The sequence below is a fragment of the Sphaeramia orbicularis genome, chromosome 12 (genome assembly GCF_902148855.1).
Source record: "Sphaeramia orbicularis chromosome 12, fSphaOr1.1, whole genome shotgun sequence".
NCBI classification, from domain to species: Eukaryota; Metazoa; Chordata; class Actinopteri; order Kurtiformes; family Apogonidae; genus Sphaeramia; species Sphaeramia orbicularis.
This window is the reverse complement of record NC_043968.1, coordinates 80321715-80348453: the sequence shown is the minus strand read 5'-3', so window position 1 is coordinate 80348453 and position 26739 is coordinate 80321715. Positions and strand designations below refer to the sequence as shown.

General features: G+C 35.4%; 1 protein-coding gene across 1 annotated transcript in view; it reads left to right on the top strand.

Annotated features, from left to right (window-relative positions):
• Window positions 1–26739, top strand: part of LOC115429602 (voltage-dependent N-type calcium channel subunit alpha-1B-like) — a 469655-nt gene that overhangs the window by 272088 nt on the left and 170828 nt on the right. The window contains exons 17-21 of the mRNA XM_030149195.1: window positions 6989–7061; window positions 10882–10999; window positions 15634–15701; window positions 15797–15903; window positions 21968–22030. Coding sequence (XP_030005055.1) covers window positions 6989–7061; window positions 10882–10999; window positions 15634–15701; window positions 15797–15903; window positions 21968–22030 — 429 coding nt within the window. The remainder of the gene's footprint in view (window positions 1–6988; window positions 7062–10881; window positions 11000–15633; window positions 15702–15796; window positions 15904–21967; window positions 22031–26739) is intronic.

The following is a 26739-nucleotide window of genomic DNA, read 5'->3' as shown; positions in this document are numbered from 1 at the left end:
TAAAAAGTGCTATGCAAGAATCCCAACTGAAAAAAATAGACCAAAAATTCAAAATATCCTGAACTTTTTGTTTGTGGTGTAGATTCTTACAAAAAAAACAAAGAGGTGGGTGCCATGTTACAGACCACTTCCCTGGTCAAAGTCTTCATTGGTTTGAGTCAAATGGTCCAAAAAAGGCAGCCAGATCTTATAGAATGTTTTTAGATTATTAACTCATGTTGTATCTGATCTTCTCCATGTGAAACACAGAGCTCAGGTCTGTCAACCATGTTTTGAAAAGAGGCATAGTCTCCGATTTCCAAAGGAATTCATGATTTTTTTATCAAATATTGGGGCCAAAAATAGGACCCAAATATGGACATGAAAAACTACCTAGGTGTTAGTGCGTTTTATTTTGAAAACATGTCTGTAAATTGTCTTATATAGACTATAAATAAAGACACTGTGTTAAATGTGTCGCTCTTAGTGGTTTTTCTAATCCACACGTGGATTTTTCATCAATCTCAGTCTCACTCCAGGTTTTGTGTGTAACCCATCGTGTCCACTTGTGTTACATGCAGAACCTCCCTAGTTAAACGCATATAAATCGTTAGTGATTTTGCAACAGCGGTCATTTTTGTGAAACACTCTGTCTTGAATAAATAGACCCCGCATGGGATCGCGACCCCAAGGTTGAAAAACACTGCTCTAAGTGTTTTGGAAAGAAATGACAATATTACAAAGTCTTCCAGCTCCAACTCTATGGAAGTAAATCTGTTTCATCAGATTTCGAATTTATAAAAGCCACTGAATTTCTAGCACGGAATTTTTTTGCACTGAAATTAAGTATCTGAATTTTTTCGCCGTCACATGACCAACCTAACGTAACTCGATTGGCTGGCTGTCAGTTCAACTTGAGATAGAATCAATTGCTTATCCTTGGTGTCCCGGATGTGTGATCTGAATTTTTTGCATCTGAATTTTTTGCATCTGAATTTTTTTGCAACTAAATTTTTGCTTCTGAATTTTTTTTCCTCTGAATTTTTTTGCATCTAAATTTTTGCCTCTGAATTTTTTGCTTCTGAATTTTTTGCATCTGAATTTTTTGCATCTGAATTTTTTTGCATCTAAATTTTTGCTTCTGAATTTTTCTCCTCTGAATTTTTTTGCTTCTGAATTTTTTGCATCTGAATTTCTTGCTTCTGAATTTTTTGCATCTGAATTTTTTGCATCTGAATTTCTTGCTTCTGAATTTTTTGCATCTGAATTTCTTGCTTCTCAATTTTTTTATTCTAAATTTATGAACATAGTAAAATTGAGAGACAAAAAAATCCGATAATTTCAGTGCAAAATAATTTAGTGGTAGGAATTCAATGGCTTGTATAAAGTGTTGCAGGTCTGAATGTCAGGAAGGGATGTGTTTTTATTAAATAAATAAATAAATAGATAAATAAAAGACGCCAACATTAAATAATCTGCATCCATACTGTTGACGATGACACATAAGTCAAAGTAAATGTTAATATTTCTGCATTCCTTTTTTAATGGGCATTTTCCAACTATTTGGGCTTAACTGTAGAAGTTTGTTTTTTTATGTTTTTGATCCAGATTCACTCACATACACAACTCTAGTCAACCTAAATCCATCTTTTTCTCTCATTTTGTCAGCAGAGACAAGTTTATTTCTCTGAATATCACATTTATTTTTCTTTATTTAACTTGGATGAAAGTGTTTAACGTGTTTTCCAAGGATTAGGACACATTTTTAAAAGTGGTTTTAAACGTTCTTGAACTAACTGGTGTCCAGTTGTCGGTGTTTCTTCATTTGTACCCTCATTCACTCATGTCGTAACTGTATTTGTTTGTGTGTCCTGTTGTCCTGGCACTGTGTGGGAGTGTGTTCAGCTTTCCATTTATGAGCGCTTCAATGTTGAGCCCAAAAAACACTGACACTGTTAACGATGACACTGTCCTGTTTTATCGTCTGTAGAAAAAACAATAACACACAGCAGATTTAAACACATCACACATATTCTCTGTCTGGCACCTGCAGGCCACCGTACATGTAGGTTTTCACATCAGCTGATCTTAGCGTCGTCTGTGATCCAGTAACTATTGGAAAAGAAAACAAAAATCTCAGACGCTACGTTTACGTGCACAATAATGTTCCAGTGTTACTGAATAGGAGTACGCTATGTGGACAAAAGTATGTGGACACGTTGAATTCAGGCGTTTCTTTTCTACACTGTAAAAAAAATCTGTAATTTAACAGAATTTTCACTGTTTATTTTACAGATTTTTCCTGTAGTTTTTAAGATACAGGGAAAAATCAATGAAATGACAAAAATAGACTGATTTTACACTTCAGATGTAAAATAACACGAAAAAACTGTAACTGTGAATAACCATAAAATTTCCATTTTTTTAAAAGTTTTTTTTCTTTTTTCACAGAAAAATACAGTTAAAATACATTTGCAAATGTATCATAATTTCACAAATATCTTTTCTATTTATGAGATTAAACTGTTAATTTAAAGTTTAATACTGTAGAAAAAAATAATAAAATGAGATAAAATTACTGACAATTAACCGTAAAAGAAGTGTTTGTTCTGTAAGTTTAACAAGACTTGTTTGTTAACTGACAAATATCTTGTGTAATTACGGGAGGTAAAAAATGTTGACAAAATATATTTTTGTGAATGTGTAACATGTATACACACTGATAAACGGTCCAAATACAGTTTTTATCAGTGGATTGTACGACTTTATATAAATATATATATATATATATATATATATATATATATATATATATATATATATATATATATATGCAAATTCTCATGTAAAGTTAGGGCAAAAAGCTGTATTTTAATTATGAAAAATTATCGTATTTTTATGAGATGGTTACTTTCCGTTATTTTACAGTATTTTTTTAGCACCCCAGCTGCCGGACTATTACCTTTTTTTTATGTTTTGTTTTTTTACAGTGTAACAGGGGTCTGGGATACAGAATACTAATGACTAATGTCAGAATATAGTTTTATATTATAGGATAAATATCATTGCATTGGTTAGTTTGGTTTAAATTGTTATCTGTTTCCAAAATACCTCAGAGATGGTTTTTATTTAATTTCATTCAACATTGATTTTGTTTTTTTATCCATGACTATGATTTTAAATGCTGTACCTCTAAATTTATTTATTTTTTTTAATTATGCTTTGATTGAACGTAATTTTCTACCACAACAAGCCATCTACTATTTTATTTATTTGTACATCATAAACAGCAAGAGAAGAATTTAAAAAACAATTTTCATGCAAGTAACACCATTGTGCAGGATAGGACAGAAGCCAAAAAAGGCTTATGTAAACACCTACCGGAAATAAACAATACACAGGAAGAAAAAAAAAAAAGAATTAAAAATACGATATAATTGTAATAATAATCTAATTATTGACTATTGATATTACTAAAGGAAATATTGCTAATTTACAAAAAGAACAAGCGTCTTTAAGTACTTAGAAAAGCACTATATAAAACTGATGTATTATTATTATGATAAAATAATCAACAAACTGAGTAAAAAGAACAAAATAATCAACAAAAAGAACAAAATAGTCAACGAAATGAGAAAATATTGACGTTTTTATCTCAAATCCTCATGAACAGGACATCTTACAGCTGTAGACATGATGTGTCCCAATATTTTTGTCCACACAGGTCATAATTTTTTAAAAATAGTTTTTAGAAGCAAAGATAACTTAGATGAAACTATCCAATACAGTGATATTCATCACAATGTAAAAGTATGTATATTTGTCATTAATGTTTCAGCAAATGTCTCAGTGTCAACTTTTTCAAAATGGTGGTTGAAGGAATAAAAAAATGAATCAATATTTCAAGGGCGTAGCGGTTCTATGTACAGGATGGAAGTGCTTTATGTTAATCAGACGGTATGAATGGCTTCATGTAAACAAAAATATTAGTGGAAAATATATTTTCGTCAGCGTAGCATGAATATGGAACACATTGTGCATGTAAATGTAATGTTATTTAAGATAATATTAGTAGAGTGATTCCATGGAAAGCACAGATGGGTGTTCCAGGTGTCACATGTATCACATGTCCAGGTACTGCAGAGGCAGTGTGTTTTGGCCTTAAAGGTTGGAGCTCCTGGTGCTCCTGGTGCTCCTGGTGGCTGGTGTTTCCTGCTGCTGCATGTTTCTTTCTCTGGTTTACCAGTTCTCTCTCCACCTGAAACTCTGTCAGTTTCCCCCAGACTTTCCCATACTTCTGTCTTTGTGAGGACAAACCTGCTTTTACACATTTAGCCCTTTTGGTGCCATGTTATTATTAATTAATTATTATTATAGATACCGGTTCAAACTGAAATAAAATTGTTGTTAACTCAGTGGTGGGACGTGGATTTAACACCGAGGTCTTCACTGGTTCTTTCAGACTCAATCCAGATTTTAATATCAATTCTATAGAAAAAACACTGTATAACAGGGCGTTGGTATGAATGAAACCAATGAACACAATCAGCAGGTCTCCTTTCACTACAGCCACAAACATTTGAAGTCACAATAATAATAACTAGAGCAAAGAAACAGAATAAATAACTAAAAAAAGTAAATAAAGTGCAATGTCACTATTTCTTGTTGAGCTCAGTGATGGTGACAGGAACAAAGCTAGTTTTATAAATGCTGTGTCCTGCACCGGGGGGCTAAAAACCTCTGTCCTGGTAAAGGATGGGAGTCATTATTAAGAAATGATGATGCCATACTCTGTACCTGTTTAGTGTACAGGGAGGCGGGACAAGACTGGGACTCACCAATCAGGCAACTGGACCATCTGACTGACAGATACAGGGAATATGGACACATTCTGAAGACAATAGCAGAAAATACTACAGTGTAACTCTGAGTTAACCCTTTAAGCACCAATGAAGCAATATTACAACAACCAACATAACTGACTGAAACAGACCAGAACTCCGGGTAGTTTCCAAATCTTGTTCCCACCTCCCACCCATAGATGGTAGACATGTGCCCCTTCAATCCTAACACCATTTCAGGGCATTTTTTATTCAAAGTGAAGAAGAAAATCCAGTTTAAAGGCGTAGTCCTGAACTGTTTAATAAGGAAGTAAAATTGATTTAGTTTTCGTTTGGATACACTGTAAAAAAAAAAAAAAAAAAAAATCTGTAATTTAACAGAATTTTCACTGTTTATTTTACAGATTTTTCCTGCATTTTTAAGATACAGGAAAATATCAATAAAATGACAAAAATAGTCTGATTTTACATGTCAAATCTAAAATAACATGAAAAGCTGTAACTGTGAATAACCAAAAAATTTCAATTTTTTTTAAAAATAAATTGTTTCTTTTTCATAGAAAAATACAGTTAAAATACACTTGCAAATGTATCATAATTTCACAAATATTTATTTTCTATTTATGAGATTAAACTGTTAATTTAAAGTTTAACACTGTAAAAAATAAATAAATAAATAAATATATATATATATATATATATATATATATATAAAACCAGATAAAATTACTGACAGTTAACCGTAACAGAAGTATTTGTTCTGTAAGTTTAACAAGACTTGTTTGTTAATTGACAAATATCTTGTGTAATTACAGGAGGTTTCACAACAAAAATGTTGAATAAATGTATTTTTGTGAATGTGTAACATATATAAGCACTGATAAACTGTCCAAATACAGTTTTTATCAGTGGATTGGACAACTGAGTCTCATTGAAAATTATTTACATATATATATATATATATATATATATATATATATATATATATATATATATATATATATATATATATATATATATTTATAGGTAATTTGATTGTTTTAATACATGTAAATACTCATGATTAAACATTAAAAAGTAAAACAAAAATATGCAAAATCTCATGTAAAGTTAGGGCAAAAAACTGTATTTTAATTATGTAAAATTACTGTAGTTTTATGAGATGGTTATTTTCCGTTATTTTACAGTATTTTTTCGGCACCCCTGCTGCCGGAATAATACAGTTTTGTTTTTTTCTTTTTACAGTGTAGATAAGGACTGATTTGGATAAAAAGATACTATAACTTTTTGCATTTTACTTTCTAATAATGCTTAAGTTAATGTATTTTAAGGATAAGATGACGAAAAACCAAAAACACAAAGAAACCTTCCGTGTAAATATCTTCAAAGTTCAATTTTACTAAAATTTATACAATCCAATATGGCCACCTCTATGTGACATCACAGTAAATTAGATGAGTACATTTACTCCATCATACCCAATGTTTTTCTCATTTACAGTACGACTTTATGTCTGAACACTTCTAAGATACAGCTTTTGGAAATCTGGATATAAAATTGAATATTTAAAAAAAAAAAAAAAACCTCCAGTGCCTAAAGTGTTAACACATCTTCATGGATCAAATATAAAAAAGTAAATATAGGCCAGTGATTCGGATTCTGAAGGACTTTCTGGACCTGACGGAACATCACTGAGTAAACTGAATTTAGCCGCAGAGGTTTTGGATTGATTTAGATCTGAAAAAAAAAAAAAAAAAAAAAAAAATCCAAAGACAGTAAATAAAAGAGTGCACATGCATATATTCACTCTTATATGTGAGAATATGAGCTGGTACTGATGGAAATCAATGTGAATATACAAACAGCTGATGAAATGGAAGGCACAAAAGGGCTCAAACATGAGTACTGACCATAAAAACCTCCCACACATACACAACACTGACCATTCCAAGGACTACAGATCTATGTGTGATGAAGGTCCTCACAGGTAGAAAAGTGTCTCAAATGGAAACTTCCAGCCTTTTCCCCTTCATCTCCTCCTAAACCACAGGCTAAAGATGCTAAAACCTGACTGGAACTGAGTCTGAGTGTCTGAACTGGTCTGGATTTGATCTCAAGAGACTGATGACGTTTTCTGATTTTTTATTTATTTTTTTTTTTTTTTACAGGTTTAACTTTGAAGATGAAACACCGACCACCAACTTTGATACCTTCCCTGCAGCCATCCTCACTGTTTTCCAGGTACGCACACACTCAAAACAGCAGCGGTAGCTTGTCAGTAGAGGGCGCGAGGGCGGCACCCCACCTGTCTCACATGAAGAAGAAGAAGACAATAGGAATTGTATAAAATAATTTTACAAAAACAGGAATATTTAAATAAACGAGCTAACCACGTTTGCTAGTGGCGCCCCTAGGGATGGGAATCGAGAACCGGTTCTTTTTGAGAACTGGATCCCAGTAGCGATTCCTTGGAATCGTTTGCCTGCCTGCTTAACGATTCTGCTTATCAATTCCACCTTCGTTGTGCATGCGCGATGATGTCACGCGTACGCTGCATTGTTTTGGCCAGGACGTAGCCAACATGGCGTTGAGGCAGAAACGGTCTAAACAGACGACACCAGGTCCACTGGAACACTGTCAGAGCTTCCATGTCTTCAAAAGGGTGGAATCCCTCCAATGTGTTCAAACATTTGTCCGCAGCATGTGATTCATTTACAGGAATGTCACGTATTTGATTCACTACTTAGCGGCTGTTGAGAATCTAGTGGCAGAGTGAACACCAGGCCATCATCCAGGCCCAGTTCTGGTTCCGGTGCAGGCAACAAATGTCGTACCCCCTCAAATACAAGTTTCCGAAGGTAGGGGAAAGGAAATGAGGTGCACAACAACGGGAGACGGGCCGAGTCGAACCGGTTCCATGTAGTGGACGTGGGGCAATAGAGGAATTAGTAAAGCGTCTTTAGTTTCACTGTACGCCCCACCCCAATCCAGGCACGGCATCATCTGTTATTACTATTTGTTCATACTGTATATGTTATATTTTCTGTGCAGAGATGGAAATATAAAAGACAGTTAATGCAAACACACCCGTTTGTTCTCTTTTATTCCTTCACCAAATGAGAATCGATAAGAGAATCGGAATCGTTAAATTCTTATTAATTCCCATCTCTAGGCGCCCCACTGTGGTTATAATGCATTCATAAACCAACTTGAATACTGCACCTCCTATAAAATAATTCCTCCAGCCTTCACCGACTAAAAGCCTCCACTTCACAACTTGTGAATAAAAGGCAGAATATTTACTCGGTGGCAGAGGAAAGATGTTTATCTGTCATTTTAATTAGAGGGGAGGACCGGGCTGCGTAGCATCTGTCCCCTAATGCACTCGCTGATAATCCTTTTATTAGTCTGTGTTGGTAACCCTTCAGTCTGTTAGTAACCCTTCAGTCTGTGTTAGTAACCCTTCAGTCTGGGTTCATAACCCTTCAGTCTGTGTTAGTAACCCTTCAGTCTGTTAGTAACCCTTCAGTCTGTGTTCATAACCCTTCAGTCTGTGTTAGTAACCCTTCAGTCTGTGTTAGTAACCCTTCAGTCTGTGTTCATAACCCTTCAGTCTGTGTTAGTAACCCTTCAGTCTGTGTTGGTAACCCTTCAGTCTGTGTTAGTAACCCTTCAGTCTGTGTTCATAACCCTTCAGTCTGTGTTGGTAACCCTTCAGTCTGTGTTAGTAACTCTTCAGTCTGTGTTGGTAACCCTTCAGTCTGTGGTAATAACCCTTGAGTCTGGGTTCATAACCCTTCAGTCTGTGTTAGTAACCCTTCAGTCTGTGTTAGTAACTCTTCAGTCTGTGTTAGTAACCCTTCAGTCTGTGTTAGTAACTCTTCAGTCTGTGTTAGTAACTCTTCAGTCTGTTAGTAACCCTTCAGTCTGTGTTGGTAACCCTTCAGTCTGTGTTAGTAACTCTTCAGTCTGTGTTAGTAACCCTTCAGTCTGTGTTAGTAACTCTTCAGTCTGTGTTAGTAACTCTTCAGTCTGTGTTGGTAACCCTTCAGTCTGTGTTAGTAACTCTTCAGTCTGTGTTGGTAACCCTTCAGTCTGTGGTAGTAACCCTTGAGTCTGGGTTCATAACCCTTCAGTCTGTGTTAGTAACCCTTCAGTCTGTGTTAGTAACTCTTCAGTCTGTGTTAGTAACCCTTCAGTCTGTGTTAGTAACTCTTCAGTCTGTGTTAGTAACTCTTCAGTCTGTTAGTAACCCTTCAGTCTGTGTTAGTAACCCTTCAGTCTGTGTTAGTAACTCTTCAGTCTGTTAGTAACCCTTCAGTCTGTGTTGGTAACCCTTCAGTCTGTGTTAGTAACCCTTCAGTCTGTGTTAGTAACCCTTCAGTCTGTGTTCATAACCCTTCAGTCTGTGTTGGTAACCCTTCAGTCTGTGTTAGTAACCCTTCAGTCTGTGTTGGTAACCCTTCAGTCTGTGTTGGTAACCCTTCAGTCTGTGGTAGTAACTCTTCAGTCTGTGTTGGTAACCCTTCAGTCTGTGGTAATAACCCTTCAGTCTGGGTTCATAACCCTTCAGTCTGTGTTAGTAACCCTTCAGTCTGTGTTAGTAACTCTTCAGTCTGTGTTAGTAACCCTTCAGTCTGTGTTAGTAACTCTTCAGTCTGTGTTAGTAACTCTTCAGTCTGTTAGTAACCCTTCAGTCTGTGTTGGTAACCCTTCAGTCTGTGTTAGTAACTCTTCAGTCTGTGTTAGTAACCCTTCAGTCTGTGTTAGTAACTCTTCAGTCTGTGTTAGTAACTCTTCAGTCTGTGTTGGTAACCCTTCAGTCTGTGTTAGTAACTCTTCAGTCTGTGTTGGTAACCCTTCAGTCTGTGGTAGTAACCCTTGAGTCTGGGTTCATAACCCTTCAGTCTGTGTTAGTAACCCTTCAGTCTGTGTTAGTAACTCTTCAGTCTGTGTTAGTAACCCTTCAGTCTGTGTTAGTAACTCTTCAGTCTGTGTTAGTAACTCTTCAGTCTGTTAGTAACCCTTCAGTCTGTGTTAGTAACCCTTCAGTCTGTGTTAGTAACTCTTCAGTCTGTTAGTAACCCTTCAGTCTGTGTTGGTAACCCTTCAGTCTGTGTTAGTAACCCTTCAGTCTGTGTTAGTAACCCTTCAGTCTGTGTTCATAACCCTTCAGTCTGTGTTGGTAACCCTTCAGTCTGTGTTAGTAACTCTTCAGTCTGTGTTAGTAACTCTTCAGTCTGTGTTGGTAACCCTTCAGTCTGTGTTAGTAACTCTTCAGTCTGTGTTGGTAACCCTTCAGTCTGTGGTAGTAACCCTTGAGTCTGGGTTCATAACCCTTCAGTCTGTGTTAGTAACCCTTCAGTCTGTGTTAGTAACTCTTCAGTCTGTGTTAGTAACCCTTCAGTCTGTGTTAGTAACTCTTCAGTCTGTGTTAGTAACTCTTCAGTCTGTTAGTAACCCTTCAGTCTGTGTTAGTAACCCTTCAGTCTGTGTTAGTAACTCTTCAGTCTGTTAGTAACCCTTCAGTCTGTGTTAGTAACCCTTCAGTCTGTGTTAGTAACCCTTCAGTCTGTGTTCATAACCCTTCAGTCTGTGTTGGTAACCCTTCAGTCTGTGTTAGTAACCCTTCAGTCTGTGTTGGTAACCCTTCAGTCTGTGTTGGTAACCCTTCAGTCTGTGGTAGTAACTCTTCAGTCTGTGTTGGTAACCCTTCAGTCTGTGTTGGTAACCCTTCAGTCTGTGGTAGTAACTCTTCAGTCTGTGTTCATAACCCTTCAGTCTGTGTTAGTAACCCTTCAGTCTGTGTTCATAACCCTTCAGTCTGTGTTGGTAACCCTTCAGTCTGTGGTAGTAACCCTTCAGTCTGTGTTGGTAACCCTTCAGTCTGTGTTGGTAACCCTTCAGTCTGTGTTGGTAACCCTTCAGTCTGTGTTAGTAACCCTTCAGTCTGTGTTGGTAACCCTTCAGTCTGTGTTGGTAACCCTTCAGTCTGTTACATAATTCAATTACACACTTTGGTGTGGGGGGGTTTTCACGCCGCTCCTCTGGTCTTCCTCAGATTCTGACCGGTGAGGACTGGAACGCCGTCATGTACCACGGGATCGAGTCTCAAGGAGGTGTTCGCCGCGGCATGTTCTCCTCTGTCTACTTCATTGTCCTCACGCTGTTTGGAAACTGTATCCTTTTTGATCCTGTCGTCCTCTGATGGACAGGTTTAGAGTCAGTGGATGAAGAACAAACGAGGAAAGGCTTTTAACGATTGTTTTAACTCACTGGATCAACAGTGGGATGAGGTCAAGGGTGTCACTACGGTGGCCCAGAGGTGCAACAGCCCAAAAATTATCCACTATAAGAAAAAAAAGACAACAGCCCAAAACATTTTCTACTATAAGAAAAAAAAGACAACAGCCCAAAACATTTTCTACTATAAGAAAAAAAAAGACAACAGCCCAAAAAATTATCCACTATAAGAAAAAAAGAGAACAGTCCAAAAAATTATCCACTGTAAGAAAAAAAAGACAACAGCCCAAAAAATTATCCACTATAAGAAAAAAAGACAACAGCCCAAAAAAGTTATCCACTATTAGAAAAAAATGAGAATAGCCCAAAAATTTATCCACTATAAGAAAAAAACAGACAACAGCCCAAAAAATTTTCTACTATAAGAAAAAAAAGACAACAGCCCCAAAAATTATCCACTATAAGAAAAAAAAGAACAGTCCAAAAAATTATCCACTGTAAGAAAAAAAAGACAACAGCCCCAAAAATTATCCACTATAAGAAAAAAAAGAACAGTCCAAAAAATTATCCACTATAAGAAAAAAAAGACAACAGCCCAAAACATTTTCTACTATAAGAAAAAAAAGACAACAGCCCAAAAAATTATCCACTATAAGAAAAAAAAGACAACAGCCCAAAAAATTATCCACTATAAGAAAAAAAAGACAACAGCCCAAAACATTTTCTACTATAAGAAAAAAAAAGACAACAGCCCAAAAAATTATCCACTATAAGAAAAAAAGAGAACAGTCCAAAAAATTATCCACTGTAAGAAAAAAAAGACAACAGCCCAAAAAATTATCCACTATAAGAAAAAAAGACAACAGCCCAAAACATTTTCTACTATAAGAAAAAAAAGACAACAGCCCAAAAAATTATCCACTATAAGAAAAAAAAGACAACAGCCCAAAAAATTATCCACTATAAGAAAAAAAAGACAACAGCCCAAAACATTTTCTACTATAAGAAAAAAAAGACAACAGCCCAAAAATTATCCACTATAAGAAAAAAAGAGAACAGTCCAAAAAATTATCCACTGTAAGAAAAAAAAGACAACAGCCCAAAAAATTATCCACTATAAGAAAAAAAGACAACAGCCCAAAACATTTTCTACTATAAGAAAAAAAGACAACAGCCCAAGAAATTTATCCACTATAAGAAAAAAAGACAAAGGCCCAAAAAATTCTCTACTATAAGAAAAAAAAGACAACAGCCCAAAAAATTATCCACTATAAGAAAAAAAAAGAGAACAGTCCAAAAAAATTATCCACTGTAAGAAAAAAAGAGAACAGCCCAAAAAAGTTATCCACTATTAGAAAAAAATGAGAATAGCCCAAAAATTTATCCACTATAAGAAAAAAACAGACAACAGCCCAAAAAATTTTCTACTATAAGAAAAAAAAGACAACAGCCCCAAAAATTATCCACTATAAGAAAAAAAAGAACAGTCCAAAAAATTATCCACTGTAAGAAAAAAAAGACAACAGCCCAAAAAATTATCCACTGTAAGAAAAAAAGATAACAGCCCAAAAAATTATCCACTATAAGAAAAAAAAGAACAGTCCAAAAAATTATCCACTGTAAGAAAAAAAAAGACAACAGCCCAAAATATTATGCACTGTAAGAAAAAAAGATAACAGCCCAAAAAAGTTATCCACTATAAGAAAAAAAAGAGAACAGCCCAAAAAATTATCCACTGTAAGAAAAAAAAAGAGAACAGCCCCCAAAAATTATCCACTATATATTTTTAAAATAACTTTATTTTTAGCGCACCGACCTCCACTTCCGGTGGGTTACTTTGTTAGCATTAGCCACATTAGCTGAAGGCTTTAAAAATTTTCGACCTTTGCATTTATTTTTTCTGGTGGCCTTAATTTTAAAGCAAGAGACCTTTTGAGTAAACAACGCCCCCGTAATTGAAAAGGTGGAGGATGTTTTGTTTTTTTTTTCTCATAGTGGGTATAACATGGGTATAGTAAACATTTCTTTATATAGTATATAAAGGCAAAATCAAAAGTACTCAAAACAGCCAAAATAGGCTCAAACCCCTAAGGGTTAAAAGTCAGTGCAAGTAGACGTGACTTTAAAAAAAAAAAAAGGAAAATGCTCAATGGACGGTGCACCAACGAGACCTTGGTATTAGATATAGTATATTTTCAGTTAATTTCCATTTACAGGTGATTAAATGAGCTGCCACATCTGGGAAACATCAGTTAGTCCAGTATTTTTTGTTTGCAGTGGCTGCAGATAAATGCACAAACAGTAGATGAGTAAAAGTATTCCTAAATATTTGAACATCCCTAACAGAGTCCCGCATGGAAACATAACACATGTGCAAGTTGGAGAGTTTTATTTTTATTGGTATTATTTTTCAGAGTGTGTTTGAATGCAGCAGGAAACCAGGGCACATCTTAAAAAAGCCAAAACTCCTGTTAAAGCTGCATTCGTTACAGCCTATTAAAGAAAAAAACACTAGTAACACACTGACAAGTTTGCGTCTGTTTCACAAAGTTTGAGTTTTTTGGCAAGTTTTACTTCAACCTGATAGATCGTATGATGCCTGGGGACGACGTTTCTCTCATAAATCTGAGTTTTCTTGGTTTCTGAGAGAATAAGAAATGTTTTTTCTCTTTTTTATGCATGTTTTCAAACCCTGAAAATACATTTTTTTTTAGTCAGATATTACCCCGTTCTTCTTTACAACCAGATTTATTCTTCAGTCTGTTGAACATGATCCACTTTTCTGCCAATTAGTACATGTAGGAGTTCACTGCTTCCTAAATCCTCATGTGGTTACGAGGCATCAGTATTCATAACATCCAAATTCATACACTTTTTCATGTTTTAATACTGAGTAAAACCCAGGCTGCTATCACTGGTACTAATACAAATACTAATGATGTACTAATACTAATACTATAAATAATACTAATATTATGAATACCAATGCCCACACTTATATGGACAAAATATTTGGAATTCAGGTGTTAAACTTTAAGGAAATATTGTGTTTATATCTCATTTGTACTCATTTTATTGATTATTTTGTTGACTGCTATTGAATTTGTTGATTTTTTTTTTTTTTTTTTTGGATTAATTTTTTTCACTTTGTTTTGTTGATTATTTTGTTGAGTGTTATTGAATTTGTTGATTATTTTGTGCTTTTTTAAATTATTTTGTTCATTTTTACTCATTTTGTTGATTTTTTGTTCACTGTTATTCAAATGTTGATTAATTTGATCGTTTTGTTGATAATTTTGTTATTTTTGTTTTGTTTATTGTCTCTGCTCATTTTGTGGATTATTTTGTTCACTGTTATAAAATTTGTTGATTTTTTTTTTTTTTGTTGATTGTTTTGTTGTTGATTATTTTCTTAAATTTGTTGATTATCTTGTTCATTTTCATCATTATTCGTCATGAACAGGACATCTTACAGCTGTAGACATGATGTGTCCCAATATTTTTGTCCATATAGTTTATAAACATCAATATTTCCTTAAAGTTTAATGGGATATTTTTCTTCCTCAGTGAGATGTGAAGAAAGTAGATGGTTAGCTGTGGTAGAAAATTATTATTTACAGTCAGAGAACTTCATATATTTAAGAAATTTAGAAGTGGAATATTTAAAATCAGTCATGAATAAAAACCAAACAAAAAAAAAAACTAGAAGCACTCGGAGAGCGCAGACCTCCGCCAAGGCTGATCAGTGGCCCCCCCCGTGGGCCCCCCCCACCCCCGATCACCACCAAAATGTAATCATTTCTTCCTTATCCCATTTCCAACAAACCCTGAAAATTTCATCCAAATCTGTCCATAACTTTTTGAGTTATGTTGCACACTAACGGACAGACAAACAAACAGACAAACAAACAAACCCTGGCAAAAACATAACCTCCTTGGCGGAGGTAACAATCCAAAAATTTCAGTATATATAATAGATAGATGGACAGAGAGAGAGCAAGAGAGCTAGAGAGAGAAAGATATATGTAGAGAGAGAGAGCGAGAGAGAGAGAGAAAGATACATATAGAGAGAAAGAGAGAGATAAATAGAGAGAGAGAAAGAGAGAGCGAGAGAGAGCTAGATAGATAGATAGATAGAAAAGACAGCGCAAGATATGTCTATCTATATACATCTTTCTCTCTTTATCTCTCTCTCTCTCTCTCTCTCTCTCTCTCTCTCTATATATATATATATATATATATATATATATATATATATATACATAGAGAGAGAGAGAGAGAGAGAGAGAGAGAGAGATTGGTAGATACAACAGATAATAGTATTCCATCTGTAGAGGAAACAAACACTTATTATTATTATTATTATTATTATTATTGTTATTATTATTATTGTTATTATTTTTTTTATTGTTGTTGTCGTTCTTTTCTATCTAATGTGGATCAGGTGGTTCTGGTGGACTCATATGTTTAACGTTTGGACCTTCTCATTAGACCTGGACCAGATGGACCAGGTTTTAGCCTCAGCCCAATCCCTGGCCTGTGTGTTTTCTTCTTGACTCCTGGTTCTCAGACACCCTCCTGAACGTCTTCTTGGCCATCGCTGTGGATAACCTCGCCAACGCACAGGAGCTGACGAAGGTGGGCGGGGTCAGGGGTGTGCGGGCAACGTTGTTATTCCAGTATACATCAGAACTACACACATCACACACACATACACCTGTCCATCTGTGAAGGATGAAGAGGAGCAGGAGGAGGCGGCCAATAAGAAGCTGGCTCTGCAGAAGGCCATGGAGGTGAAGGAAGTCAGCCCCATGTCGGCCGCCAACATATCCATCGCAGCGTAAGTTCCACACACGTGTTGGAGATGAATGTCCGTCTGTCCGTTCAGCGTGTCGTCCTACATGTGTTGTCCTCTCAGTCTGAAATATGTGTTCATGTTTGTGTGTGTGTGTGTGTGTGTGTGTGTGTGTGTGATGGATTCTTCCTCATCTACAGCCGCCATCAGGGTCGACTGTTGTTATAATCCCGAGTTGAAATGGCAATTAAGGAAGCGTTTGACATGATCACACTCTGATTGAAAATAAAATTTACATCTGGATAAAAACCAGCTCTCAAATGACAGAATGTCAGAATATAGTTTTATACTGGGATAGATATCATCGCACTGGTTCGTTTGGCTTAAATTGTTACACCGCCCCCTAAAAGAGAGGCAAGGGGTATAGTTTTTGGTTCGGTTTGTTTTTTGGTTTGTTAACACTTTAGCAGCAAAACTGTTGGTTGAATTCATACCAAATTGGGTTTATAGATTGCCAGTGACCCAGAATAGATGTGATTACATTTTGGGAAAAGTAGGTCAAAGTTCAAATTTTTTATAGATTTTTTTTTTTTTTCCTCCCCATTTACGTATAATTGGCAAAATTTCAAATCACTATAAAAATGTCCATTTTTAACCCGATTTACTTAAAATGTTGCACAAATATAAGGATTAATTTTAGACATCACTCAAGCAGGTCAAATTTTTTATGAATTTGTAAAATCTTTTTTTTTTTTTCCTGTTTACTTATAATCGGCAAAATTTAAAATTGCTATAAAAACGTAAATTTTAACCTGATTTGCTTAAAACGTTGCACAAATATAAGGATTAATTTTAGACATCACTCAAGTAGGTCAATTTTTATGAACTTTTAAAATCTTTTTTCCCCCATTTACTTATAATCGGCAAAATTTAAAATCGCTATAAAAACGTAAATTTTAACCCGATTTGCTTAAAACGTTGCACAAATATAAGGATTAATTTTAGACATCACTCAAGCAGGTCAAATTTTTTATGAATTTTTAAAATCTTTTTTTTTCCCGTTTACTTATAATCGGCAAAATTTAAAATTGCTATAAAAACTTAAATTTTAACCCGATTTGCTTAAAATGTTGCACAGATATAGAGAATAATTTTATACATCACTCAAGTAGGTCAAATTTTTGGCGAATTTTAAAAATCTTTTTCTTTCCCATTTGCTTATCGGCAAAATTTCAAATCACTATAAAAACGTTAATTTTAACTCAATTTACTTAAAACGCTGCACAGATATAGAGATTAATTTTAGACATCACTCAAGTAGGTCAAATTTTTTATGACTTTTTAAAATCTTTTTCTTTACCATTTACTTATACTCAGCAAAATTTCAAATTGCTATAAAAATATCAATTTTAACTCAAATTACTTAAACGTTGCACAGATATAAAGATTAATTTTAAACATCACTCAAGTAGGTCAAATTTTTTTATGAATTTTTAAAATCTTTTTCCTTTTTCCCATTTACTTATCATGACCTACATTTGTCTCTGCTGTTTATGTCTATGCTGACGTCAGCACACACACAGACATGATGACATCAGCTGGATTGATGCCAAAATAAGCTACAATACGTGTGAGGGGCGGGGTTTGTTTGCTTGTTATCTTTGCTTCCATTAACTATATGGACATAAATATTGGGACACATCATGTCTACAGCTGTAGGTTGTCCTGTTCATGAGGATTTGAGGTGAAAACATCAATATTTCCTTAAAGTTTAATGGTAGATTTGTCATCTTAAGTGAGAAAGTAGATGGTTGAAGATGGTTGAAGTATTATTTACAGTCAGAGCATGAAAAATATTTTAGAAAATTAGAGGTAGAACATTTTAAATCATAGGCATAGATAAAAAAAAAATCAATGCTGAGAGAAATAAAGTCAAATCCATCTCTGAGGCATTTTAGAAGCAAACATAATTTAAACCAAACTAACCAATGCAATGATATTTATCCCTTAATATAAAACTATATTCTGACATTAGTCATTATTGTTTCGTATCCCAGACCCCTGTTAGAAAAGAAACACCTGAATTCAACGTGTCCACATACTTTTGTCTATATCACAGGTGTCAAACATGTGGCCCGGGGACCAAAACTGGCCCGCCAAAGGTTCCAATCCGGCCCGTGGGATGAATTTGCAAAGTGCAAGTTAGGGCATCAAACTCAAAAATAATATCATAATAACCTATAAATAACGACAACACCATTTTTTTTCCTCTTTGATTTAGTGCAAAAAACATTAAATTAGGAAAATGTTTACATTAACAAACTATCCTTTCACAATAACATGTGAATAACTTGAACAAAATGAAGAAAATTAAGTGCAATTTTAACAATTTTCTGCCTGTTACTAAATGTTTTGTGCATATGTATAAATGATAAGTCGAGGCATAATATTGATAAAATTGTACTTATAGTTCTTAACAAATTCTGTTTTTTTCAGCTTATTCACATGCTTTTGTTCGGATCATTTGTAAATGTAAATATTGGCATAATTGAACGTTATTTTTTTTGCACTAAACCAATTTGGAGTTGTCATTATTTATTGGTTATCATAATATTTTTTTGCTGGTCTGGCCCACTTCAGATTAAATTGGGCTGAATGTGGCCCCTGGAAGAAAATGAGTTTGACACCCCTGGTCTATATAGAGGATCTGAGGTATTTTCATTTCTTATTGGTCTGTTCTTCCCATCATCAGTCTGATATTAGAGTCCATGGAAACACAACATGTGACATTCTGAGAGTATTAAAGAGCACTTATATTCACTCTAATCAAGCGTTTATAGCTACAGAGTCGTCCATCTACTAAATGATTCATGGGAAGGAAAAAAAAAAGAAAAAACACAGTAACACACGTTGACGTTTTTATAGTGATTTCAAATTTTGCCGATTGTAAGTAAATGGGAAAGAAAAAGATTTTAAAAATTCATAAAAAAATTTGACCCACTTGAGTGATGTCTAAAATTAATCTCTATATCTGTGCAACGTTTAAGTAAATTGAGTTAAAACTGACGTTTTTATAGCAATTTGAAATTTTGGCAATTATAAGTAAATGGTAAAGAAAAAGATTTTAAAAATTAATAAAAAATTTGACCTACTTGTGTGATGTATAAAATTATTCTCTATATCTGTGAAGTGTTTTAAGTAAATTGGGTTAAAATTGACAGTTTTTATAGCGATTTGAAATTTTGGCCATTATAAGTAAATGGGAAAAAAAATACTTTAAAAATTCATAAAAAATTTGACCTACTTGAGTGATGTCTAAAATTAATCTCTATATCTGTGCAACTTCAAGTAAATCGAGTTAAAATTGACATTTTTATAGCAATTTGAAATTTTGGCGATTATAAGTAAATGGGAAAAAAAAATAAAAATTAAAAATTCATTAAAAAAATTGACCTACTTGTGTGATGTATAAAATTATTCTCTATATCTGTGAAGCGTTTTAAGTAAACTGGGTTAAAATTGACAGTTTTTATAGCGATTTGAAATTTTGCCGATTATGAGTAAATGGGAAAGAAAAAGAATTTAAAAATTCATAAAAAAATTGGAACATTGACCTTCTTTTCCCAAAATGTAATCACGTCTATTCTGGGTCACTTGCGATCTATAAACCCAATTTGGTATGAATTCAACCATTAGTTTTGCCGCTAAAGTGTTAAACAAACAAACAAACCGAACCAAAAACAATACCCCTTGCCTCCCCTTTGGGGGCGGGGTAACAATTTGAACCAAACTAACCAATGCAATGATATTTATCCCATAATATAAAACCATATTATAGCATTAGACATTATTGTTTTGTATCCCAGACCCCTGTTAGAAAAGAAACAGCTGAATTCAACATGTCCACATACTTTTGTCCATATAGTGAATCATTTCTTATTGGTCTGTTCCTCCCATCACCAGTCTGATATTAGAGTCCATGGAAACACAACATGTGACATTCTGAGAGTATTAAAGAGCGCTGATATTCACTCTAATCAAGCGTTTATAGCTGTAGAGTCGTCCGTCAACTAAATGATTCATGAGAAGGAAAAAAAACAAAACAAAACACAGTAACACACATTGTCTTGACATGGTTTCACTCCAGATGAATGTGATTGTGATTTTTATAACTTTCCAGTCTTTTGTGCGAGATGCTGCAGCCTCTCAAAGCCCTTTATTCGTCTGACACAGTGATCATCTTTGATTCAGTCTCTCCTTAATTGCCGTCCTCGTCTCTCAGATCTAGGTCAGTCCGAGTGAAGAAAATGATCATCTGCGTGAATCCCTTTGTCTCCGTGTCTTCGCTGTTACCATGATGTCATTCTCTGCTTCGGTTCCAGTGTTATCGGTGCATTTTCAGTTGGACAGCTTTGACTCCACAGGAATACTGGTTTGGTGTCTTCACTGTGTCAGGGTTTCATCACAGAGTTTAGTCCAAAAGGCTAGAGTTCACCTGCTTTAACCCTTTCATGTCCAGGGTTCATCTATTCTGCAGCTGGTCTCTTGTATATTCATGGGTTTGGTTGTTTCAGTTCCATATCAGCCAACACAAGGGAAGTGGGAGTTTTTTGTTTGTTTGTTTTGTTTTTACTCCTTAACCAAAATGGCCGACAGGAAGTCAGAAATGCTGAACATCCCAGGAATATCTCATAAATCCTTCTGTCTTATCTTATCTTATCTTATCTTATCTTATCTTATCTTAGCTTATCTTAGCTTATCTTAGCTTATCTTATCAATGATAAAACCTCATTTTTTGTTTAATTTCAGTAAAAATAAAGTTTATTTTGATAAAATTAGAGATTTTTTCAATCATAAAATCACAAATCATAAAATTTTCAATCATAAAATTTTCTCATAATGCCACCTATTAGCCAGTCATGGGAATTTTTTTTTTTTTTTTTTCTCCTTAACCAAGATGGCCGACAGAAAGTCAGAAAAGCTGAATTTCCTGGGAGTACCTCATAAATCCTTCTATCTTATCTTATCTTATCTTATCTTATCTTATCTTATCTTATCTTATCTTATCTATTATGAATCATAATTTTTTGTTTTAGTTTCAGTAAAAATAAAGTATCTTCTGATAAAATTTGAGACTTTATCAGTCATAATTTTTTTTCATAATGCCACTTATTGGCAAGTCGTGAGAAGTGGGCTTTTTTTTTTTTTTTACTCATTAACCAAGATGGCCAACAGTAAGTCAGAAATCCTCAACATCCCAGGAATACCTCATAAATCCTTCTATCTTATCTTATCTTGTTTTATCTGTTATAAAACATCATTTTTCAAATTTTATTTTCAGAAAAAATAAAGTTTATTCTGATGAAATTAGAGACTTTTTCAATCATAAATTTTTTTCCTAATGACATCTATTGGCAAGTTATGGGAAGTAATTTTTTTTACTTTTTTTTTTACTCCTAACCAAGATGGCCGACAGGAAGTCAGAAATGCTGAACATCCCAGGAATACCTCATAAATCCTTCTATCTTATCTCATCTATTATCAAACGTAACTTTTTGTTTTATTTTCAGTAAAAACAAAGTTTATTCTGTTAAAATTAGAGACTTTCTCAATCATAAAATTTTCTCATAATGCCACTTATTGGCCAGTCGTGGGAAGTGCTTTTTTTTTTTTTTTACTCCTAACCGAGATGGCCGACAGGAAGTCAGAAATGCTGAACACCCTAGACGTTTCTTGTAAATCCTTCTATATCAAGACACCCCTGAAGGAAGAAAAAATATGCAGCATCAAAAGGAATAAAATCACTCTTGACCAAGGTTCTCACAGTTCATGCATGAAAGGGTTAATGTGACAATAAAAGGATGATTTTAATGGTACAAACATGTTCTGTGATGAAACTCCTGTCTGCACTGTCACTTTTCTATTATTCTAACATCTTTGCTGACAGACACCCTTTATTTGCTGTTGTGTTATTGAAGTAGTTGCACAGATAAGTGTTTTACTGAAGGAGACCGCTGGACAGACAGACGGACAGATGGACATGCAGGCTGTCCACCTGTCTCCTTCACATTTGTGTCTCATTTTCTTTTGTTTTGTTCTGCATGTACAGTTTTGTAAAGCAAAATCGAGAGGCACTCTCTCGCAGGTCGTCCATCAGCAGCATTCAGTCACCGTGAGTTATCACTCTTCAATAATCTCCTGCTCTCCTTATCTTTTATCTCCTCAGTCCTTAAACTTTTTCCGGCCTTGCTCTTTCCTTCTTTCCTCCTTTCCTCCTTTCCTTTCATTTGCTTGTTTCCTCTCCTTCCGTCTTCTTTGGACCTGCACTAAACTGAATTAATTATAATCTGTTCCTGCTGTCATATTTTCAGTGCAAAGATGGAAATATAAGGCAGTTAACACAAACAAACCCATTTATACTCTTTTATAATTGCTGAGTGCATGTGCATAAAAATACTGAATACAGTAATACTTTAGCTTGCTTCTATGTTAGCTTCACGCTAATGGCTACAGAGCTGTAGTGTTAGCTCAGCTCGCTAACTGAGCATTAGCACTCACCTTAATAATAAAGCGTGTACTTAGTGACGCAGCTTTGTACTAATACCTCATGGTTTTTAAGTTGCTTTGTGCCACAACTACACTGTGGTCAACTATCTGCCCAGTCAAATGATGTCCTTATGTTACTGCTTGGTTACAATAAAGCACAGTTCTAATAGCATGTTAAATAGTCAGTTAACTAAGAGACCATAAATACGTGTGTAATACAGAACTATTGCTAACTTGAAACGAGTTAAGTTATAAGTTATAGCAGTGTTTAAGTGTTTATTTAGTACTTTATTACAGTATTTAGAGAGAGTAGTTGATGATTTGTTTGGAGTTAGCAATACTCGTTTTTAGCTTCAGTTTAAAGCACATGGATCATTTCACATTTTAAGTAGATAACTTAACTTTCTCACTAAAACAGCCATATTTTACATTACGGTAAAAGCTTGCACAAACTGTCATCCATGAGGAGACTTTTCCCATCAGAGTTTTCCTGTAATTTGCCACCTCTGTCGACAAAAGATGAACCTCTTTGATGTAAAGTGATGACAGGTTATAGGGCGGGAAATATGTTAAATTAATTCAGCTAATTTTAGATTTCAACCTTTTCTAATGTAAAACTTATGCATAAAAATACTAAATACAGTAATACTTTAGCTTGCTTCTATGTTAGCTTCACGCTAATGGCTACAGAGCTGTAGTGTTAGCTCAGCTCACTAACTGAGCATTAGCACTCACCTTAATAATAGAGTGTGTGCTTAGTGACGCAGCTTTTTCTATGGCTGTATGGTGTGACCCCCCTCCCCCCCTGAACTGGGTCCACCATCATCTGTTATTATCTGTGCATACTGTATATGTCATATTTTCTGTGCAAAGATGGAAATATAAGACAGTTAACGCAAACAAACCCGTTTTTACTCTTTTATGATAATTGATAAGAGAATTGGATCAGTAAGCAGAATCGATAATGGAATCGTTAAATTCTTATCAGTTCCCATCTCTAGTCATAACAACCTTCCTGACAGAGCAAATAGTACAAAAATGTAACAAAGGTTGAGTTGTGCAGATTGTGTTTCCTTCACTCAGCAGTTACGACTCCTTCAGGCTGAACCGACCGCTGTGACGGCGCCTACAGTAACTCATCTTTCCGCTCGGCGCTCTCTGATGTGGATAATTTAGATATAAATGTTTAATTTGTCTGAGAGTTGCCGTCAACCCCAGGCTGTTTGGTGTTTGTAGTCTGTTTGTCATGGGTGACCCTGGGACAAAAGCAGCAGAGGGCCTGAAGTCCACTCTCCCGGTGCCGTCTTGTCTTAGTCGATTTAAGCGCAGACGTTAGAGACTGATGATAAATTAAAGGAGAAACCGACATGAAAGCGTCACAGTAAGGTGGAGTTCAACCGTGTACGACCAGGACAACTATGGAATGACTTAGAACTGGTTCTGCAAGTCACTGAAGGAGCAGGGAGATGCAGTAAAATAGGAAGGAAGGGAGGAAGAAGGGAGGGAAAAGGAAAGATGGATGGATGGAAACACAGATGATGGAAGAAACGGATGGTGAAGGAAAGGTTCAGACAGAAAGATGTAGGAAGGAAGGATGGATGAAGAAAATAATGAAAGAAAGATGGATGGAATGGATGGAAAGATGGATGATATGGAAGGAAGACAGGAAGCAAGGAGGGAGGGAAAAAGAAAGATGAGTCAAGGATGGATGGATGGATGGATGGATGGATGGATGGATGGATGGATGGATGGATGGATGGATGGATAGATAGATAGATAGATAGATAGATAGATAGATAGATAGATAGATAGATAGATAGATAGATAGATAGATAGATAGATAGATAGAGCAACAAAAGTCATATTCAGGGCAAGTCACAGTGCTTTACAAAAATGGAAAAGAGACAGGTTAAAAACACACAATTAAAACAGAATGAATAAAACAGAAATAACTAGAAAAGTAAAGTAAGTAAGTAAAGTAAATTTTATTTATAGAGCACTTTTCACAGACAGAGTCACAAAGTGACAGAGTCACAAAGAAAAGCACTTGGAGAGCGCAGACCTCCGCCAAGGCAGATCAGTGCCTGCCCCCCCCCCCCCCCCCCCCCCCCCCATAACCACCAAAATTTTATCATTTGTTCCTTGTGCCAGTAGTTTTCATCCAAATCCGTCCATAACTTTTTGAGTTATCTTGCACACAGACAGACAAACAAACCAATGCCGGCAAAAACATAACCTCCTTGGTGGAGGTAATAATCAGTTAAAATAAAGTAAAAGAGAAGAGTGCAGATGGAACCCTTTCAGTTGTTCTGTGCATGGTTGAACACAGCCGTTTTCAGCCTGAACTTAAATGACAAGTGATGACAAGTTATAGGGTGGGAAATACGGAAATTAATTCAGCTAATTTTAGATTTTTGCCTTAAAATGGCTAAATTGCTAAATGGAGACATATCGCTCAGTAGAAATTCACATTGTAAGGTGCGTCTTTATTGTACTGTATTAATTTTATATTTCTACAGCAGTGGCGCCTTGATGTCTTTCAGACAGGGGAAGCTCATTGTTGGTTTACATCAAAAAGAATTGTCAAGTTATTTAAACATAAATTTGGCCCTCTGTTCCATTACCATTGTCTGCCATCGTGTGCACCTTACTAGATAGCTAGTTCACGCCGACCTAGCCAACAGTATGATTGATTTAACTATCTACAAAACAATATTAAACTCGGGCAAGAAATGATTAAATTATGTAACTGAAACAAGAAAACATTGAAATTATGTTAAATTGAAACAGGGAAGTACAATGGGTGTGTTTTATTTACAGTGCAAGAAATGAACAAGTAATTTGGTAGTGGTTTCTCTGATTTCACAGCAGAATGTGTGACGGTATTAAACTGAACTGTGTCAGTGAAGGAGGATGTCTCAAAATAGCTGTCAATCAAACGGAATTCAGTCTTTCGACTGATCCTCCAATCAGCCTGGCGTCCAGCCCAGCTGAGCTCCGCCCACAGCTCCATTCACCCCCAGAGACACTGAGCGTTTGAGGGCAGGACAACATTGTGCCATTTATCCAATTACCGTCCAGTTTTGAGGCAATGAAAAAAACAGTTCCACTCAGTCCCATTGAAGTGCATGGACGCTGAGCGTCTACGGACAAATGCACTGAGCAGAGATCGAATGAGAAAACAGAGACACGGGAATGGAGGAGAAGTGAACAACATCCAGTCTGATGATTTGTGATAAAACTGATTCTGAACGAACTCGTCTGTGAGATGAACGTGTTCTAACACATTTGGAGTCAATGAAATGTCAACACAACCGAACAGATTTAACCATTGAATTTTCATAATTTTAGGGGAAGCTCAGCTTCCACTGCAGTCTGTGAGAAATCGCCACTGGTCATGATGTATTGCTCATTCTATAAGTTTCTGTGAATTTTAGAAAAGGCTGCCATGCTTTATAGAATTTTGCAGTTGATCCTGCTAACGTACATCTCATCATCTCCATGTGTAAAAACCTCATAATGTCTGCGGTCCACTGATCATGTGTGGGGGGGGTTTCCTGTTTCCACCTCAAAAGTATAAGACGTCATGCAAGTAGAGAAGCAAATGCAAAAGCTTTTGAATAATATTTAAAAATATGAATGTTTGGGGGGAATCACTCCAAAAAGTGCTGTCAGGGCTGAAGGTGGAAAGTTAATGTCATATATTTTTGAAAATGTAGTAAATATAGATGTCCAGTAGTTATGAAGTTTAGGACATGTCCAATAAGTGTGGATAAGTGAAGCAATATCTGCTTTGCAACGACTGCAAAGCAGGTCAGTGCCTGGATAGAACTTTTCCTTGGAATACATTATGTAAAATCTTGAGATGTATAATTCTAGTTTTGTTTGTAATACAGTGTCGGTTGTTCTTTGCGGTTTCTTTAGCTCTCTGCTCTCATAGTGCATGTGTTTTCCTGACAGTAACAGTCCTTTCCCTGCTACACCTCTTCTTTCACTTCCTGTTTGCCTGCTGCTGCTTTTAACTTCCTGTATGTGTGTTGCTCACCTGTCTGTGGGTACCTGTCTGTGGGTGTGTCATTGGTGTTTCCTGTCTGTCTGTCTGTCTGTCTGTGTCTTTTGTCTGTCTTTTTTAGGAGTTATATCTACTCCTCCCCTGCCCGACGAATCTTGAGGTACAGGTGACCAGATGCAACAAACTGAACTTAATCCATCAAATCCAACATGAATGAATCATACTTGTTTAAACCAGGGCTGTCACATTCATTTTATGTCAGAGGACACATACGGACCAACCTGATCTGACGTGGGTCGGACTAGTAAAATAATAACATTATA